General features: G+C 46.2%; 1 protein-coding gene across 1 annotated transcript; it reads left to right on the top strand.

Moving 5' to 3' along the window:
* The first annotated feature begins 14,321 nt into the window (after positions 1–14,321).
* LOC102451039 (olfactory receptor 52E4-like) lies at positions 14,322–15,260 on the top strand. The gene has a single exon (XM_075931628.2). The coding sequence runs from the start codon at positions 14,322–14,324 to the stop codon at positions 15,258–15,260; it is 939 nt and encodes a 312-aa protein (XP_075787743.2).
* Positions 15,261–19,339: the final 4,079 nt, after the last annotated feature.

Below are 19,339 nucleotides of genomic sequence, written 5' to 3'. Positions count from 1 at the left end.
TTCCATTGGGCCTCTGGATTTAAATTATATCCAAAGAGGGGAACCATTCCTGCCTCATTAGTCCAGATTACTCTGTCCCAGTTTGACTGAGCTCTGCATTGTGGTGGTTCACAGTATGAGGAAGTAGGAAGCCCTTCTACTGCGATCATCCCATTGTGACATTAATGGTCTGATATCTCACTTCTGCCATTGTCTTGTGGAATCGTGGACAGCTGGAGAAGGAGGGGAGTGTTTAGCCTGTGGTTCCCAACCCTCAGCCTGAGGGCAAATATGTTGCTCTGTTTAACGGTGAAATTCTTTCACACATGGATACCGTAGGGGACTAAGGCTTTCATAAGCTTGGTCATTGGCTGTTGTGACCCTGGATGGCTGTAAACAGAGGTACGCCAATAAGCTAACCTAGAGGCTGCGAGAACTGCCCTTGGCTGGCACGTATATTGATATGATCACACAGCTGTCTCGGGGAGTGGAATCGCCCACTGAGAAAAGAATGCCCAGTACTCCCAATTTATTTATCTCTCTTACAAGTGTAAATTAAGTTCACAACTCCCTTGTAAGAACTGGCGTCACAAAGACAACCCAGCACAATTTGGCACCACAGATAAGAAAGAGAATACGTGACCCCCTGGGTATAAAGATGAGTCCAGCAGCGCACTCACTCTGAGCGTCAATCTACCATCTACCTGCTGATCAGGTCAGGTAATTGCCTCCCGAGGTCCACCCGGGGACGCCCAGCCTTGTATTCGTCTTTCCTGGGGAATTGAGTGACAAGTCCTGGCCAGATACACTGGAATCGAGGGATACAGAAGGGACTAAAATTGTACCTGTATGTGTCCTTTTGTTTTAGTTCATGCATAGAATAGAGCTCTTTAAAGATTAAGCTGTCACTTGGTACCGTTATTTTCTATCTTCCTTTTTCTGTTGTAATCATTTTAAGATCTGTATTTGCTAGCAGTTAAGAAGTAGAATAATAGCCATTGTAACCACATGCTTTATAAGCCTTTTTAATAAACCTGTAACTATTTAAGCTTTAACCTGTCTCCTCCTGTTGCTGTAACAGAACCAAACACAATTAAAAGAACTCCAGCCGGTCATAGGGGCAGACACAGGCAGAGCTGGGTGTTTGGGTTCTGTCTCCTCCACGGGACAGACCCTTGGGGCACCCGTCAGCCTTCCCTAGGCCACCTGCTGCGAAGGGACCTTGCGTCCTAGCAGCTAAAGACTCAGGTGTAGTAAGCTCTCCCTGCAGACTCTTGGGGCACCAGTCAACCTCCAATAGGCTGCCCACTGCAAAGGGACCCTGTCCTAGCAATTGAAGACTCGGGTGTATAACACACACACATCACGCACTGCCCTGACCATCGGCTGACAGAATTGGCGTAGTCGGCAGGATTGTGTTATTGGTTCACATACAGCAACATGAAGCCAGTCACCATAAACATGGATTTTAGCTGTATAGAGAAAGAGTTTTCCTGAGAGGGATGGGGCAACCCTAAATGGGATAAGGAGATGTTAGGAAAAGATTGGGAACAACGACAGAAAATCTGGCAGCAATGTTGTAACTGGAGAGCTGCCTGGAAAAGGGAAAAGCACTTGCATTTGGCTGTTAAAGGGTGTGTGGCAAGCAGCCTGCACTAGCTACTGGAAGTTAGAAACAGAGCTGATAAGAGTTCAGGGAGAGAGAGAGAGACGAGCTGCGGAAACAATGCTGGAACCTAGATACTCGGGTGCGAAGATTAACTAAGGACATGAAACTCCTGCAGGGACGGCTCCTCCCGATGTTAGAAAAGGAAGGAATTGCACGTAGAGAGAGATTAGAAGCTAAGCCACGAAGCATTAATAGAGCCAAAGTAGAAACTGCTCTGTGGCTAGATCCAGATGATCGGAACGGAGACATCTGGGATTCCTCTGACGATGATTTCGCTTCCTATTCGCCTATTTAAATATCCTGTTCTTCATTTGCATAAAAATGGCTACCATTTTTTGCCAATGCGGCACTTAGTCAGTAAAAAGCAGCAGTCTAGAGGGGGATCTGTTGAGAAAGAACCCTTTTTTGACAGATCCCTTACGCCTCCTACAAGGAAGCAGGACCTGACCGGCTGTGCCAATGGGGAGCCAGGGCCAAGTGACAGCAGGGAGCTGCAGGGCCAAAGCTAGAACCGGGGAGTCCAGCCCTGCAGGACGTAACATAGCAGCCGAGCACAATGAGCAGCCAGGGAGAGCACAGTGGAGTGATGGGTTAGAGGGCCGAACCCAGGGAGAGGTCGCCAGACAACAGGACCATGGGGAGTGGACTCAAAAAGGGGCTGTGAATCTAATAAGAGGGAAGATAATGGGGAGAAGGGTCCTGCCACCTCCACAGGCAGGGCCTGGGCAGGGATCTGTGAGGAACAGATGGTGAATCTTCCTCATATCAGATACAAAAGACAGCGGCTGGTGTTGGGCCCGTGCCCACGGAGTGGGGCTCCTTGAATCTTTCCCATCAGTTCTTGATTTTTTTCACCTTGCATGGGGGATGAACATAAAGCAGTGATGGGGGGAGAGGAGGAGACAGGCAGGGCTGGAGTGAGGTGACAACAAATTGCAGCTTCCTGAGGCAGGTGCTCAGCTAGGTTTCTCCTGCAGTAAAACACAGAAGCGTTTCCAGTTGGGCTGCACACGGGATGGGTCTAGATTTGCACTGGAGCCTCACTGTCTGGCATACCTCTAGGGTTGCCAGGTGTCTGGTATTGAGCTGGAGAGTCCGGTATTTTCGCCTCCTGTCCAGTAAAAACATTCAGAAAATACCGGATACCTGTCCAATTTTTTTTTCCCTGCCAGGAGGTGAAAATACCGGACACCTGGCAACCCTAAGACACGCTCAGTAACTGGGCCCAGGCCCCGGCCCCTGCCCCTGGACTCTCTGGTTACCTGGCGGGGGGGGAGGGAGCTCGATCAAGAAAACAAGATGGCCACCGGCAAAAAAACCTGAAGCAAGGAGAAGCAAGCCTTCCCTGAGCCTTAGTGCTCAACCTGTCTCCTCTCACACTTAAAAGGGCCATGCTGTTCTAATGCTGTTTTATTTTATTTATTTTATTTTAATTAATTTTTTTTTTGTTTAATAACTTCCAGGGTCCTTTTTTTTTTCTCAGCAACAGAATTTTTCCCCCAGTGTTTTTTTTTTCTGGAGGGCGGTGTTTGGTATTTTTGGTTAAACCATCTGGCAACCCTACACACCACGGAGTAAGGGCAAAGGGCAGTCTGCCGGCCTGGAATCACACCGCCACTGGGGCAAGGCCTGAGGCCTGATCTACAGTCAGCAAAATTATGTGACAGTGACTTCTTGGAGGCCAATGGCCTTGATACGCCTGCATGGGCCGCATGCAGCAGTGCGCTGCTACAATCCACTGAACTGATCGTTGGTCCTGTATCATGTGGCAGCCTCCCCACCCGTAATGCCGAATGCAGGGCAGTGCCCACAGAACAGCCAGCCAGGCTGCGCATTGGGAAGGTCCAGTTTGCCCAGACAAGCTGAGTCCCTATTAGCATCCAATTACTTCTCTCCTGGAGGAGGCTCTCAAGCTGTAGGTCTCCAGGGTCTAATTTCTGCTCATCCCACTCACAGAGCTGCGGGAATTGTCTGGGAATCCCAGCCCACCTGGGACCCCACAGGGACCGAACAAGGGAATCATAAAGGGGACCGTTCAGCTTGCCGAGTGTCAGACAGGTGCGATTCACACGCTGAGTTTCTAATCTGTGTGTCACTGGCCCTGGAAGGAGATTTCCTCCCTGCTGAGTGGGATTGTGGTAAGTTGCTTCTTTGCATTAGCGTTTAATGCTAGCAACTGAGGAAGGGTTTCAGGGCTCAAAACTAGAAGCATCTGGGCAGGAATTAAACAGCATCGTAAAGTGAACATCATATAGTTGTGGTTTTTTTTAACAGGTGAGATTGTATTGAGAAAGTGTTACATAATTATCTGTCTATAAATTTATTCCCTAATGTCTTACTGTGTCCTCTTGTCTTGGTGGCTTCCTGTTTTTGTGGGGTGGGATTTTTTAATTTCTCAATCTCACTACACAGGAGACAGAGCAGCCAAAGCCTTTGCGGGGGAGGGGGGGTCTGTGTTACCAGGGGGTTCACCACACACATGGGTCACGTGCTGGTCACAATCTGCTCTCACATTCTGCCCTCGGTGCATCACTCCAGACTGACACTGGCTTCCCTGAGAGAAAATTTGCCAGATGTGTTTTAAAATCCCCCACGTTCACAGCCGGGCTGAGAATGCCCCAGACACTGGGTGTTTCCCTGCAAGACCGTAAAGCTGGGACATAGAGGGACAGGTGAGGCTGAGGGAGCAGGCAGGTTGTGTGTGTGTGGGAGGAGGGAGCTCTGGGGGTTGTGAGGGCAGGCAGTGGGGTGCACACAGAGCAGTGGGTGGTGCTGGGAGTTGTGGACATAGGAAGTGGGGTGTAAGTGTATGGGTAGGCAGAGCTGCTGAAATGCATTTTTATTTGTGATTGTTGGCACTTTGCCAGTGAAATGAACCCTTCATCTTTGCTCCTCGTGTGGCTTCATCCCCCACCATCCTACTCTGACCCCTGAGGGGGAAATCTCGCTCCCCTGGGGTACAGAGCCCCCAGAAGGGTTCGAGGCCGGAGGTCAAATCAGTGAGGCAGGAAAGAAACTTAGAAGAGAAAACTTTATGATGCATGCATGCAGGCTGTCACTTCCAAGAGTGAAGCAGCCCTGACACACAGATTCAGGGAATCTTTATACAGTATGCTTAGACAGTTCAGTTGTGGATTGTTCTTCTTTAACATATCAAAGTCTCAGCAGAAGTACTCTGAGACTTCTGTTCACCCCAGGAGTGCTAGAAGTAAGTTTTTACAGTACACAAAGCCACATGAGAACTTGAGTGGAGGAGTCTACAAGGCAAACTGTGACAAAGATAAGAGTTTACATGATAATTTGTGACAGACTAGGAGTATCCATGAATTTGAGATAGTCATTTGTAAGGGTCTTTGATTAGAGCTAATTTGATTCTCTCTGTTACAGGAAGAGAGGCCTGGAAAACTTTTTAACCCTTACAGCAGTTTTCTTTAGAGAGTTTTGATTTTTGCACAGTCCCCCCTTTAGACACAATTGGAGTTATTGGATTTTCCCCACAATTCCCCCCTTTAATACTCCTATTGGAGTATTACTCAAAGTTATTCTAGACATTCTTAGGTATTTTTCTTTTGCTGGGATGAATTCTTATCTTAGAGGGAGGTTTTCTTTATCAGTTGGGTAAATGATCCACTGCCCATTCACCCCCAGATCTTTACCAGTGCCAATATTGCTTTTAAAACATAAGGGAAACATAAGGGAAGCATTCCCTGATGGATGTAATGCTTGAGTAAGGGGAATCTCTGAGGCAATCAGATTTTTATGCCAAATCTGCCTGTTCCCCCCCATGACTATGTACTTCTGGCACAGTGTTATCATTCTGGGCATCTACCCACTCCCGCTCTCCTGTAGAGTACTGACTACCAGTAAATCTGAATTTTAGGGGTCTGGTCCACAGGGAGGCAGGAGTTGGGATAAACTGTAATGGTAAAAGGCCTTCAGAGCCTATTATAAGCTGTTCACATATCCAACAGTCACTTGTATTGGTGAGGGACACAACCTTTTGCAGGGCTTCCCAAAAAGGGTGGGGAAAGTTATATACTAAGGCTATTCTGACTACTAAAAGAAGGAAAACAATCCTCATCCTAGTATAGTATCTTAAATTTCTAAAGTAGAAAGGATAATAATAATAATAATATAGTAATTATCTAGCAACTAGCAAAGCAGTCTTTTAACTAAACTTAATCAGTTAGTATTGTTTGGCTTGCCTCTGCAGGCACTCTTCGAGATTTCGTAGTCTCTTAGTTCACTCAATACTGGAATGGATTCCCCTTTGTGAGAGCTACAGGGCGCCAGGCTCACCTGTAGGTCTTTGCTGGTACAGTCCTACCTCTCAGGTTGTACCTCGAAGCTCCTGGTGGAGGCCGGTTTGGTAACAGTCTGGTTTGAGAGTTTGCCGCCTCGGTCCGCTGAACCTCGTCCTCAGGTGATTCCTCCGGGGAGGGGTCCTGGGTGACGGGGTCAATCAGCTCTGTGGGATCTGCAGTTCGGCGTACATGACTTGCGTGGATCCACGAGGGGCCCTCCTTCACCTTTACTGCTGTGTGGGTGATGAGCAGCAATTGGAACGGTCCTTCCCACCGGGCTGTCAGGGAATTCTTTCTGCGATGTTCCTTCACGAACACGTAGTCGCCTGGTTGGATGTTGTGGCACGGTACATCAGTAGGTACTGGGAGGGCTTCCTTTACCTGCAGGTGCAAGCTCTCCTAACCGTCATTTTATGTCTAGGTTTCTTCTTTCTATGTGGCTGCTAGCCTGTGGGCCTCCTGCAACATTAAACTGCTTACAAATCACACATGAATTAGATATTCTTGACAGCTTCTAGGTGCACGCCTGGGGCGTACCATTGACAGCTTCTAGGTGCACGCCTGGGGCGTACCATTGTTTTGGGATTTGGAGGCCACCCCCCTTTTGCTCATGTGTGTCATTTGATGAGACACCTGAGCAAGCTGCCGTGTGAGAGATTTTTTGGGGCAACTGGGCAGCCATCAGGTGCACCCATTATCCCAGCTGGGGATAAGGAGCAGCCTGCTTTCTCCCAAAGGTTTCTCTCTTCAGGTTGAGCAGCTTGCTGTAGTTCTATCAGGTCCTGCAAAGAAACAGGGAGGGAAAGAGAGACCAGAATCTGAAAGGGAGCCAGAGGTCCATGTGCTGCCGCATGTCTGGCTGCTGCATCAGCATTCCCATTACCCAGAGAAACAGGATCAGTGGCACCTGTGTGGGCCGGGCAATGGGTAATAGAGAGGGATGTGGGTAGCTGAATAGCATCAAGGAGTTGGGAGATAAGGGGACCATGAGAGATAGCAGAGCCAGAAGAGGTAAGGAAACCTTGTTGTTTCCAAATTTGTCCTGTGGCATGACAGACAGAGAAAGCATACTTTGGGTCAGTATAAATGGCAGCAGACTGTCCGGAAGCTAAAAGGCAAGCACGAATTAAAGCGATGAGCTCAGCAGCCTGAGCTGATTTTGATTCCTGGAAGAGAAAAGAACCTCTAAAACATTATTATCTGAGACCACTGCATATCCAGCCTTTAGTTTACCAACTGAATTTCTTTTACATGAGCCATCAGTATACAATACAAGATCTGCATTTTCCAGCAGTTGATCAGACAAATTTTTGGGGAGGTTTTACACAGTGCTCAAGCAATTCTTCACAGTTATGGGTATGTGCTTTACCATTAGAGGGTAAAGGAGAAAAAGTAGCTGGGTTAAGTACATTACATCTTTGAATTACCACATTTGGGAAAGAGAGGATAACATTCTCATACAGGGTTTGTCTCTGAACAGATAGGTGCTGGGTGCAGTGTCGCTGTAAGAGAGCAGAGACAGCATTAGGGACCTGTAAGATAATGCTGTGGCCTAATGTGACAGGTTGGGCCTTTTTAAAGTAATTCAGCAGCAGCTGCAACTGCCCTCAGACAAAGTGGGAACCCACGGGCTACTGAGTCCAGTGTTGCAGAAAAATAAGCTACTGGACGAGGTGTGGGCCCAAGGAGCTGACAGAGAACTCCAGCTGCAATTCCATCCTGTTTATGACAAAACAGAGTAAAAGGCTTGCTATATTTAGGTAAGCCTAGAACAGGTGGCTGTGAGAGAAGAGTTTTAAGGGAAAGGAAAGCAGATTCACATTCTGGGGACCAGGTCACTGGGTCAGGAGCTAAGATTAAGAGTAAAATAGTAAGGGGTTTGGTGAGTTCAGAAAAGTTAGGAATCCATTGTCTGCAATATCTTGCAGTACCCAGAAATTTGTGTACCTGACTTTGGTGAAAGGGTGAGGAATGGAAAAACCATGTGAGATTCGCTCAGGTGTTAACTGGCGGCCATCTCCTGAAAGTAAATGTCCTTAAGTACTGAACTCTTTGTTTTACAAACTGCAATTTGGCTTTGGAAGCCTTGTGACCCTTATTAGCAAGACACTTTAACACATATGAGGTATCAGTTTTACATCTTTCCTTAGTTTTACTAGCAATTAGCACATCATCAACATACTGAACTAACACAGAACTGCAGGGAAGAGAGAGAGAATTAAGGTCAGTTTTTTAAAAACTGAGAAAACAAAGTAGGGCTTTTACAATAACTTTACAAAAACATGTCCAGGTTAATTGATGACCCTGAAAGGAAAAGGCAAAGAGAAATTGGGAATTCTTATGCACTGGAATAGAAAAATAGGCAGAACATAAATCTATTACAGAAAACCAGGTTAGGTACTACTGGAAATCTAGGGATTACAAACTTATTAATGACTCTTAGGTCTTCTACAAATCTATAGATTTGCTTTTTCACAGGTAGTATAGGTGTATTACATGGTGAAGTTGTATAAACAAGTATCCCTTGTTTAAGGAGGGAAGAGATTACAGGCTTAATGCCCTCTTGTGCCTCCCTATCCAATAGATACAGGGCTACCCTTGGGAAAGGCTTGTTGTGTCTGTATGTTGTTTGCACTGGTGTTGCAGAGGCTAGCAACCCCACTTCATTCACAATGGGCTGCCCACAATGTCTCTGGGACATCTGAGAGGTCCAGGAGGGGTGTATGTCCTGAGGTCTCATCAGATTCCTCTGAGTAGTAATGCCATCAAATTTGGAGCCTGATAGGGGGGAAGGTCAACAAATATCCCTTCCTCTCTACAGAGAAGGTTTGCACCCAATTTACACAACAAGTCAGGTCCCATAAGGTTTACAAGAGAAAAGGGAGATAACAGGAAAGAATGTTCAGCTGACAAGGGTCCAAAGCGGGTGGGGGTGCAGATGGCACATCTGGGGAATCAAGCTGTTTCTTTAGAGTAGCCAATTCTTGCTGCAGCTTTTCAATAGAATCTTTTTTGCTAGCCATAATGCTCTGATTTTTTTTTTACTGCCACATCCTCCCAGAGGCACCAATATTCCATCTGGTTAGGATGTTTTTCCTCGAGGAAAACTCTAAGATAAGCAAGCTTTTGTAAGTCAAAGCTCTAGTTGCCATTTATTCTGGGAATTCCCCTGAGTATAGCCATTCCAAATGCTCAATAATTCCTTAAGTCTCCTTAGTTTTAAACCTGCAGGCAATACCTAGCTGACTGATCATCTGAGACAAGGGAGTCCCAGGCTGTGAGAAACCTTTTCTCTCAGTAGGAGACAGACTTGAGGGAGCAATCTTATCCATGTTAGCACTGTCTTGTCCAAGGACAGCACAGGAGCCCAACAGTACTACCCTCTCCAAGGATAGCACAGGCGTCCAGCAACACTACCCTCTCCAAGGATAGTGTGGGAGTCCACACAAACTGTCAGCTTCACTCACACTCCTTATGTGCCGGGGGAAACCGCCCTTGCTTTCAGCAGCTGTGCAGTGACACTGACAGCACTGGTGCGGCTGCGGTCCCACTCCGGACTTCACTCACTCAAAACCATGTGCTTGGACTCGCCACCAATCAGTCAGCAACAACAACAACAACAACAAAATCCAACCCCTATTTGGCTATACCCAGTGTTTTCGTTTTAAGTTTCCCTCAAGCCTCTTGACAAAAAATTTTAAGTAAAAGATGACTCTTACCGCCAGCCGGTCCAGCTGGTGACGAGAACAGGGAGGCGGACTGGGGGATTTTAAATGGATCCCTTACCCTCCAGATGCGCGCTGTAGTCCGTTCCCATTCCCCGTCATCAGCCTTTCCAACTGGAGTTCCAAGCCATCCCACTTCTGACACCAAATTGAGGGGGAAATCTCGCTCCCCTGGGGTACAGAGCCCCCAGAAGGGTTCGAGGCCGGAGGTCAAATCAGTGAGGCAGGAAAGAAACTTAGAAGAGAAAACTTTATGATGCATGCATGCAGGCTGTCACTTCCAAGAGTGAAGCAGCCCTGACACACAGATTCAGGGAATCTTTATACAGTATGCTTAGACAGTTCAGTTGTGGATTGTTCTTCTTTAACATATCAAAGTCTCAGCAGAAGTACTCTGAGACTTCTGTTCACCCCAGGAGTGCTAGAAGTAAGTTTTTACAGTACACAAAGCCACATGAGAACTTGAGTGGAGGAGTCTACAAGGCAAACTGTGACAAAGATAAGAGTTTACATGATAATTTGTGACAGACTAGGAGTATCCATGAATTTGAGATAGTCATTTGTAAGGGTCTTTGATTAGAGTTAATTTGATTCTCTCTGTTACAGGAAGAGAGGCCTGGAAAACTTTTTAACCCTTACAGCAGTTTTCTTTAGAGAGTTTTGATTTTTGCACAGTCCCCCCTTTAGACACAATTGGAGTTATTGGATTTTCCCCACACCCCCTCTGTGCACCCTTTCCCCATCCCAGGCTGCCCTGATTCCAACAGCACCCTGGCCACCAGTGTCTTCTCCATGCTCCCCACAGCCTCCGAGCCCCCCATGCTCCACATGGCTCTTCCTCAGCAGGGGCAAGGTGCCTCCTGTCACAGTAGCTCCCTTGGCTGGGGCATAATCAGTGACTGTGTCTCACTTGTCAGAAATCTTGCACAGGGAGGGGTAAATACCCTGGCACCTGTACTGCTGCTCTTGGTGCCCTCTTACACACTGCTGCCCCAGGACAGAGCCTGGCACAATCAGACCCCAGGATCTAAAAGTTCAACCGAGGATGTTCTGGACCATTGACTAGCCAGGACGGGATTTCAAGACCAGAAGTGACCTTGGTGATCACCTGTTTTACATGCTACATAGCACCAACCAGGCAATTTTCCTAGTCATATTCTTAGCATTGATCTTCTAGAGGGAGAAAAACACCAAACCCTACATTTAAAAATATTCAGAGATGAAGAATCTGCCAAAACTCTTGGTATACTGTTCTAGTGGTGAATGACTCTCTCTGTTTTTTTTAATGTATATTTCTATGCCTATTTTTAAATATGCCCCTGTGTACATATTTCTAGACCAATATCAAGTCGCTCTTCAAGTACCTTTCTTAAATTCAACCAATCAAGCTCATTGAGTCTACGCTACAAAGCAGGTGTCTTAATCATTTTGTGATTCTTCTCTTCAATGTTATCAACTTTGCTCTTTTATTGGGGATCCCAGACCTGGAGGCAGGATTCCAGCAGAAGTCGCACCAGTGCCACATGCTGAGGTAAAATAGTATCTCTAGCTGACCTTGAGATTACCCTTGGGAGAATCCCATGGTCACTTGGCTCTTTTGGCTACAGGGTCATCCTGGGAGCTTGTGTTTAGCGAATTATCTCTTCATGCCCCCGAATCTTGCACAGTGTTACTGCTTCTAAGTGCAGTTACCTCTCATATAAGCACTACTAACTTTTTTGACCCTCGAAGTAACCAGTGGTGCAGGCCTGTAGCATTACATAGCAAGAGTCTGCTTCCCTCTTCACACCCATTATGCTGAGCAAAAAGGCACAGCCCAGCACAAAAATGATCATGGCAGAAACTTTAACTTCCTCCTGTGGGGATTGCATCGTGCATCAGACCTACAGTCCATGTAACCCAGTGTCCTTCCTCTGGCAGGGACAGCTGCTGAGACTGCACCACAACACATAAGTACCTAGGAACGTGTGAGGGGATGAGTTGACTGACTGGAGAGTGTTACCCTGATTCTGAACAGCTAGAGATTCACTTGAGTCATGAAACATGCTGGTGTGTGGGCTCTCAAATTTATTCCTGTAACTGTTAATGTTGGGATTGGATAGTCTCTCTCTCTCTCTCCATGTAAAAATTGGAACACTTCCTGATTCTTGCTTAGCTCATGACCTTAACTACCTCCTATGGCAATTTGTTCCTGACCCTAATTGAAGAATGAGTGAAGAACGGGTATCTGTTTTGGTTGTATCATGTTTCTTTGAATGTGCCCTGGTCCGTGTCTTAGTAAACAGGAAGAACACACCCTCAATCTACTCTCTGACACTCAGTAATGTATGGTCTGCTCTTGTTTTTTCTCTTCCTCCTTTCCTTTGTGAATTAACAAAATCTCTCGACTTGCAATCATTTCCACCCCACTATCATTTCAACCCCACTATCAACCTCAGCTGGTTCCTGAAATTGCTTTGTAGGCACGTAGAAATATTCTCCAACAAGTTTCTGTGGGTGTGTGTAGACTACAGGGTTTCTTCAAAGAAAGTGGCCTTTTTTCAAAAAAACCGTCACGGCTACGTCTACATTGGCCCCTATTGGCACTTGGGAATAGGCAAATCCGCGGGGGATTTAAATATCCCCCGCGGGATTTGCATTTTCATGGCTGCCGCTTTTTTCCGGCTTGTAGATAAGCCGGAGAAAAGCGCCAGTCTGGACGCGATCCTCCGGAAAATAAGCTCTTTTCCAGAGGATCTCTTATTCCCACTTGAATAAGGAGGAGTAAGTTCCACGAGGAGTAACGGTAGTTTGGAATAGGAAGCCTAATCCGAACTACCTACTCCGTGCTGCGTGTAGCCGCGGGCACGGAGTCCGAACTAGCGGGGATTTAAAAATGGCGGTGCCCGGCAAGATGCAAATGAAGCCCGGGAAATTCAAATCTCGGGCTTCATTTGCTACTTCAGTTGCCTACATTAACCACCCTAGTTCGAACTAGGGTGGTAGTGTAGACATAACCCTAGTGACAGATGATGTGGGAAAAGCTGAAGTACTCAATGCTTTTTTTCCTTTGTCTTCACAGACAAGGTCAGCTCCCAGACAACTGCTCTAGGCAATGCAGTATGGAAAGGAGGTGGGTAGCCCTCGGTGGATGAAGAACATGTTAAGAAGTATTCAGAAAAGCTAGACACACACAAATCCATGGGGCTGGATTTAATGCACCAGAGGGTACTGAGTGAGTTGGCAAATGTCATTGCAGAGCCTTTGGCCATTATATTTGAAAACTTGTAGAGATTGTTAGAGGTCCTGGAGGATTGGAAAAAGACAAACAGAGTGCCCATCTTTAAAACTAGGAAGAAGGACGATTCAGGGAACTACAGACCAGCCTTACCTCTAGGTACCAGCCACGACACATGATACTTTGTCTAGTGCCAAGCCCTAGGATACAATTGAATCTGCTCCAATCCCTCAGACAGAGACAAATGCCTACAAGATCTTTACTAGTGGTAGAAATGTAGCCGTGTTAGTCTGGTGCAGCTGAAACAAAAACCAGGACTGTGTAGCACTTTAAAGACTAACAAGATGGTTTAATAGGTGATGAGCTTTCGTGGGCCAGACCCACTTCCTCAGATCAAATAGTGAAAGAAAATTGTCACAACCATATATACCAAAGGATACAGTTAAAAAAATGAACACGTATGAAAAGGACAAATCAAATTTCAGAACAGAAGGGGGGTGGAGAGGGGAAAGGTAAATGTCTGTGAGCTAATGATATTAGAGGTGATAATTGGGGAAGCTATCTTTGTAATGGGTAAGATAATTAGCGTCTTTACTCAAATTTGCATGTAGAGTGTCGAATTTAAGCATGAATGACAGTTCAGAGGATTCTCTTTGAAGTGCAGTCTTAAAAGGTCTTTGAAGTAGTATGCAGGTAATCAAGTCGTTGAGACAATGTCCTTTCTGGTTGAAGTGGCAAGAAACTGATTTTTCTGAAGATCTTTACTAGGCATTCTTAAAACTTAAATACCCACCTGGGGAATGAGGAAACAGATTGACAGAGACAGTCGAGTACCCCGAAGTCACCTACATCAAGACAGGCCCAACACAGAAAGAAACAGAACACCAGAGGTTATCCCCCCTGCGGAATGTATCTGTCTCAGTTGGGTCCCCACCTTGTACTCCTGGTGAAATGTGGTCTCTTGGGATTATGTTTACTGTTGCTCATGGATCCCATATGTTTGCTTAGATTCTGTCACGGCGAGCCCTGTGAGCAAGGTTTCCCAGAGTGGTGGGCCATCATGCCCAGGTCTCTATCCTGAATCTACTCCATTCAATTAGAGCATGTCTTTGAGGGGTTCAAGCTTTTCCACCCAAAGGGCAGTCACATTGGAGCTGTGAATATAAAATTTCATCAGCCATCATGTTGCAGATTAACCTGTCTCGGTTAGCTCCTCTCAATTCTCCTGTGGATTCGAATTTGATCTATATCAATTTGACCTGTAAATGTTTCCACTACCCTATTTTCCTTCTTTTTAGATTGATCATGAGGATAAAATATTTAATGTCTATTTGTAAAAAAAGTATAATACCCTCCCTCCACTGTGCGTTTGTCTCTTCACAGGCACCTTGTGCATTTCTCAGCCCTGCTGACACATTGAGTACCTGATGGCAGCTTTTAACCTCACCTCCTCTGATATGTCAACATTCATCCTAACAGGCATCCCTGGCCTGGAACATGCTCACGTCTGGATTTCCCTCCCGTTCGCTACTTGCTACATCATTGGACTGTTGGGAAATTTCTCCATTGTGTTTATTGTTGGCAAAGAGCAGACCCTACACCAGCCAGTGTACCTGCTGGTCTGCATGCTGGCGCTCACAGACATCGGCATGTCTACCTCCATCGTGCCAAAGGCCCTATGTATATTTTGGTTCAATTTGGACATCATCACAGTGAGTGGCTGCTTCACGCAAATTACCTTTCTTAGCATGGTTTCTGCGATGCACTCAGCCGTCCTTGTGACAATGGCCTTTGATCGCTACGTGGCCATATGTAACCCTCTGAGATACACCACCATCCTAAGCAATGTACGGATAGCTACGCTAGGGATGGTCAGTTTAATAAGAGGGATTCTCTGTGCACTGCCTGTGCCCCTGATGCTGAGCCAGCTGCCGTTCTGCGGCAACCGCATTATCCCGCATACGTTCTGTGAGACTATGGCAGTGGCAAAGATTTCATGTGAGGATGTCACATTCTTCAGACTCTATGGCTTGGTTATGGGGATTGTTCTTACAGGGCTAGACCTGACGCTCATCGCCCTATCCTACTGTCTCATCATCAGGGTCATTCTTAGCATTTCGTCCAAGAAAGCCCACCTGAAAGCCCTCAACACCTGCACAGCCCACATCTGTGTGATGCTGACGGCTTATACTCCCTCTTTCTTCTCCAACCTGACACATCGGTTTGGTCAGGGCATCGCTCCCCACGTTCACATCATCTTGGCCAACGTCTATGTCCTTGCTCCCCCGCTGCTCAACCCCATCATCTATGGGGTCAAAACCCAAGAGCTGCGTGAGAAAATGAAGAAAAACATCTGCAGAATGTGATCCCATTGGACCTCTGGATTGAAACCATGTCCCAAGAAGAGAACAGTTACCTCCGCATTAACCAAGCTTGCTCTGTCCCAGTTTGGCTGAGGTCAGCATTGTGGAAATTCATGGTCTCAGCAGCTCCTCACATCTAACTTCTTATCACTCCATCCCTAAGCACTGCTTTCTTCATTGCTGAATTCCCTCTCTCTGACCATGTCCTGGCCTGTTTCAGTGTCACCTGTCATTGCTCATCCCACAAACCCTGTCATTCAGCCTTTCTGTGACTTCCAGTCCAGCAGAAAATACTGCAGCTTTCTGACACATGGTGATTTTCCATTAGTCCCTGAGTGAATAGGGATCTTTTTCAGTTTCAGAAACGGAAGCTACAATTTTAGATAATCAAAGACAAAGTGCTATGGTAGATCATAGAATCATAGAATCATAGAATAATAGGACTGGAAGGGACCTCGAGAGGTCATCGAGTCCAGCCCCCCGCCCTCAAGGCAGGACCAAGCTCCGTCTACACCATCCCTGACAGATGTCTATCTAACCTGTTCTTAAATATCTCCAGAGAGGGAGATTCCACCTCCTCCCTTGGCAATTTATTCCAATATTTGACCACCCTGACAGCTAGGAATTTTTTCCTAATGTCCAATCTAAACCTCCCCTGCTGCACTTTAAGCCCATTACTCCTTGTCCTGTCCTCAGAAACCAAGAGGAACAAATTTTCTCCTTCCTCCTTGTGACACCCTTTTAAATATTTGAAAACCGCTATCATGTCCCCCCTTAATCTTCTTTTTTCCAAACTAAACAAGCCCAGTTCATGAAGCCTGGCTTCATAGGTCATGTTCTCTAAACCTTTAATCATTCTTGTAGCTCTTCTCTGTACCCTTTCCAATTTCTCCACATCTTTCTTGAAATGTGGCGCCCAGAACTGGACACAGTACTCCAGCTGAGGCCTAACTAGTGCAGAGTAGAGCGGCGGAATGACTTCACAAGTTTTGCTTACAACACACCTGTTGATACAACCTAGAATCATATTTGCTTTTTTTGCAACAGCATCACACTGTTGACTCATATTCAACTTGTGGTCCACTATGACCCCTAGATCCCTTTCCGCCATGCTCCTTCCTAGACAGTCGTTTCCCATCTTGTATGTATGGAACTGATTGTTCCTTCCTAAGTGGAGCACTTTGCATTTCTCTTTATTAAACCTCATCCTGTTTACCTCTGACCATTTCTCTAACTTGCTAAGGTCATTTTGAATTATGTCCCTATCCTCCAAAGAAGTTGCAACCCCACCCAGTTTGGTATTATCTGCAAACTTAATAAGCGTACACTCTATCCCAATAGCTACATCATTGATGAAGATATTGAACAGTACGGGTCCCAAAACAGACCCTTGCGGAACTCCACTTGTTATCCCTTTCCAGCAGGATTTAGCACCGTTAACAACAACTCTCTGACTACGGTTATCCAGCCAATTATGCACCCACCTTATCGTGGCCCTATCTAAGTTATATTTGCCTAGTTTATCAATAAGAATATCATGCGAGACCGTATCAAATGCCTTACTAAAGTCTAGGTATATGACATCCACCGCTTCTCCCTTATCCACAAGGCTTGTTATCCTATCAAAGAAAGCTATCAGATTAGTTTGGCATGACTTGTTCTTCACAAACCCATGCTGGCTATTCCCTATCACTTTATTACCTTCCAAGTGTTTGCATATGATTTCCTTAATTACCTGCTCCATTATCTTCCCTGGGACAGACGTTAAACTGACCGGTCTGTAGTTTCCTGGGTTGTTCTTATTCCCCTTTTTATAGATGGGCACGATATTTGCCCTTTTCCAGTCTTCTGGAATCTCCCCTGTCTGCCATGATTTTTCAAAAATCATAGCTAAAGGCTCAGATATCTCCTCTATCAGCTCCTTGAGTATCCTGGGATGCATTTCATCAGGACCTGGTGACTTGCTGACATCTAACTTTCCTAAGTGATTTTTAACTTGTTCTTAGTGTATCGTATCTTCTAAACTTACCCTCTCTCTGCTTGTATTCACTACGTTAGGCACACCTCCAGACTTCTCGGTGAAGACCGAAACAAAGAAGTCATTGAGCATCTCTGCCATTTCCAAGTTTCCTGTTACTGCTTTTCCCTCCTCACTAAGCAGTGGGCCTACCCTGTCCTTGGTCTTCCTCTTGCTTTTAATGTATTTATAAAAGGTCTTCTTGTTTCCCTTTATGCCTGTAGCTAGTTTGATCTCATTTTGTGCCTTTGCCTTTCTAATCTTGCCCCTGTATTCCCGTGTTGCTTGCCTATATTCATATATAGATGCTGATCTTCTTTACCATACGTACAGTGATCAGGTGAGGAATTTGTATGTCCTTTTGTGATCAGTAACATAAATGGGCTGAGATCTAATTTTTGCCTTTGTTCTGTGGACACCTATGACTGCTTGAGCAGCAAGGGAGAGTTTTGCCTTGGTTTACTGGCCTGAGGCCCACGTCAATTAATTTGAGCTGTTTAGGGTTGAAATTCATTAATAAACAGTTGCCAGTGAGGACTAAGCCTTTTGTGAATGTGGTCAGTTGTTCGCTTGTTGAAGTTGCTACTTTCAAGCAATGCTGAAGATGAAATGTTGTTTCCTCAAATCAATTTGACACAATCAAAACTGCAGAGCCAGATACAAGAGGAACTTTGGGAAAACCTTCTTCCTCTCCAGCCATGTCTGAGACAACACAGAATCTATTCTGCACAGCTCACAGCAATGAAAGAAATGGGTCCAGCTGATCTGATTGTATAGTAGCAGAACTCCTGAGAAAGACAGCGAGGATGGAATGTTGAATGATGAAACCGATGGAAACCCAAATACAGACAACGAGTCCTGTCATGGGATGCAGTTCAAGAACCTCTTTTTCTTTTCACTTTATTGCTAACGTTGATGAGAACTTCCTGGGATTTATCGATTAAAAAAAATTGAATCTGAATTAGATGTGTAATTAAAGCTTTCTTTGGATCCTGGAGGTACAGACCACTGTGTTCATGTGGAAATGCTTGTTTCAATATCTACTTTTATCTATCTTTAGCTTTCTGCGGAGTGGGCTCTGTGCTATTGGTGCAGTAGAAATCTCACAGCTTTACAAGTCAGGAAGGACACAGAGGAGCAGCAGCCAGAACTCCAGGGAACAGAGATGCAGCCCAGATAGCAGATCTGGTGCAGGGCCTGACCAGCTGTGCCAATGGGGAGGCAGAGCCAAGCGACAGCGGGGAGCTGCGGGACCAGAGCCAGGACAGTGGATGCCGGCCCTGCTGGAAGTAACATGGCAGCCGAGCACAATGAGCAGCCGGGGGGAGCAAGGTGGGGCCCCGGGCAGAGGGCCCAGCCTAGGGAGACGTCACCAGACAACAGGGACTTGAACACTGGACTCTGAAGTGGAATGTGAATCTGACAGGAGGGCAGGCGCTGAGGAGAAGGGTCCTGCCACCTACAGCCTGAGGTGTGTATCATTTCCAGAGCAGGTGTCTGACCTGCGCTATCATAGAATCATAGATCTGGAAGAGACCTCAGGAAGTCATCAGGTCCAGCCCCCTGCCTACGGCAGGGCCAATCCAAACTAAATCAACCCGGCCAGGGCTTTGTCAAGCTGAGACATAACAACTTCTAGGGATGAAGATTCCACCATCTCCCTAGGGAACCCATCCCAGTGCTTCCCCACCCGCTTAGGGAAATAGTTTTTCCTAATATCCAACCTAGACCTTCCCCACTGCAACTTGAGATCATTGCTCCTTGTTCTGCCACCCCTGAGAACAGCCTCTCTCCATCCCATTTGGAACCTCCCTTCAGGAAGTTGAAGGCTGTTCTCAAATCCCCCCTCTCTCTTCTCTACTGCAGACTAAACAAGCCCACATCTCTTAGCTCTCCTCATAGCTCAAGTCCCCTAATCATTTTGGTATCAGCACAGCCAGGGCCTGGGCAGGGGGCCTGGGATGTGTGAGGAACATGTTGTGACTTTTCCTCAGACCCCACAAACACCTCCCTGGCGATGGGCCCTGTGCCCACAAAGCAGGGTTCCTTGTTTCCTTGAACCGCT

The sequence above is a fragment of the Pelodiscus sinensis genome, chromosome 1 (genome assembly GCF_052426305.1).
Source record: "Pelodiscus sinensis isolate ZL-2025 chromosome 1, ASM5242630v1, whole genome shotgun sequence".
Taxonomy (NCBI): Eukaryota; Metazoa; Chordata; order Testudines; family Trionychidae; genus Pelodiscus; species Pelodiscus sinensis.
The sequence above is the reverse complement of the archived record's forward strand: the minus strand, read 5'-3'. Positions and strand labels throughout refer to the sequence as shown.

Coding starts and splice junctions, on each gene's coding strand:
- LOC102451039 (XM_075931628.2), top strand. CDS start 14,322: ATGGCAGCTTTTAACCTCACCTCCTCTGATATGTCAACATTCATCCTA.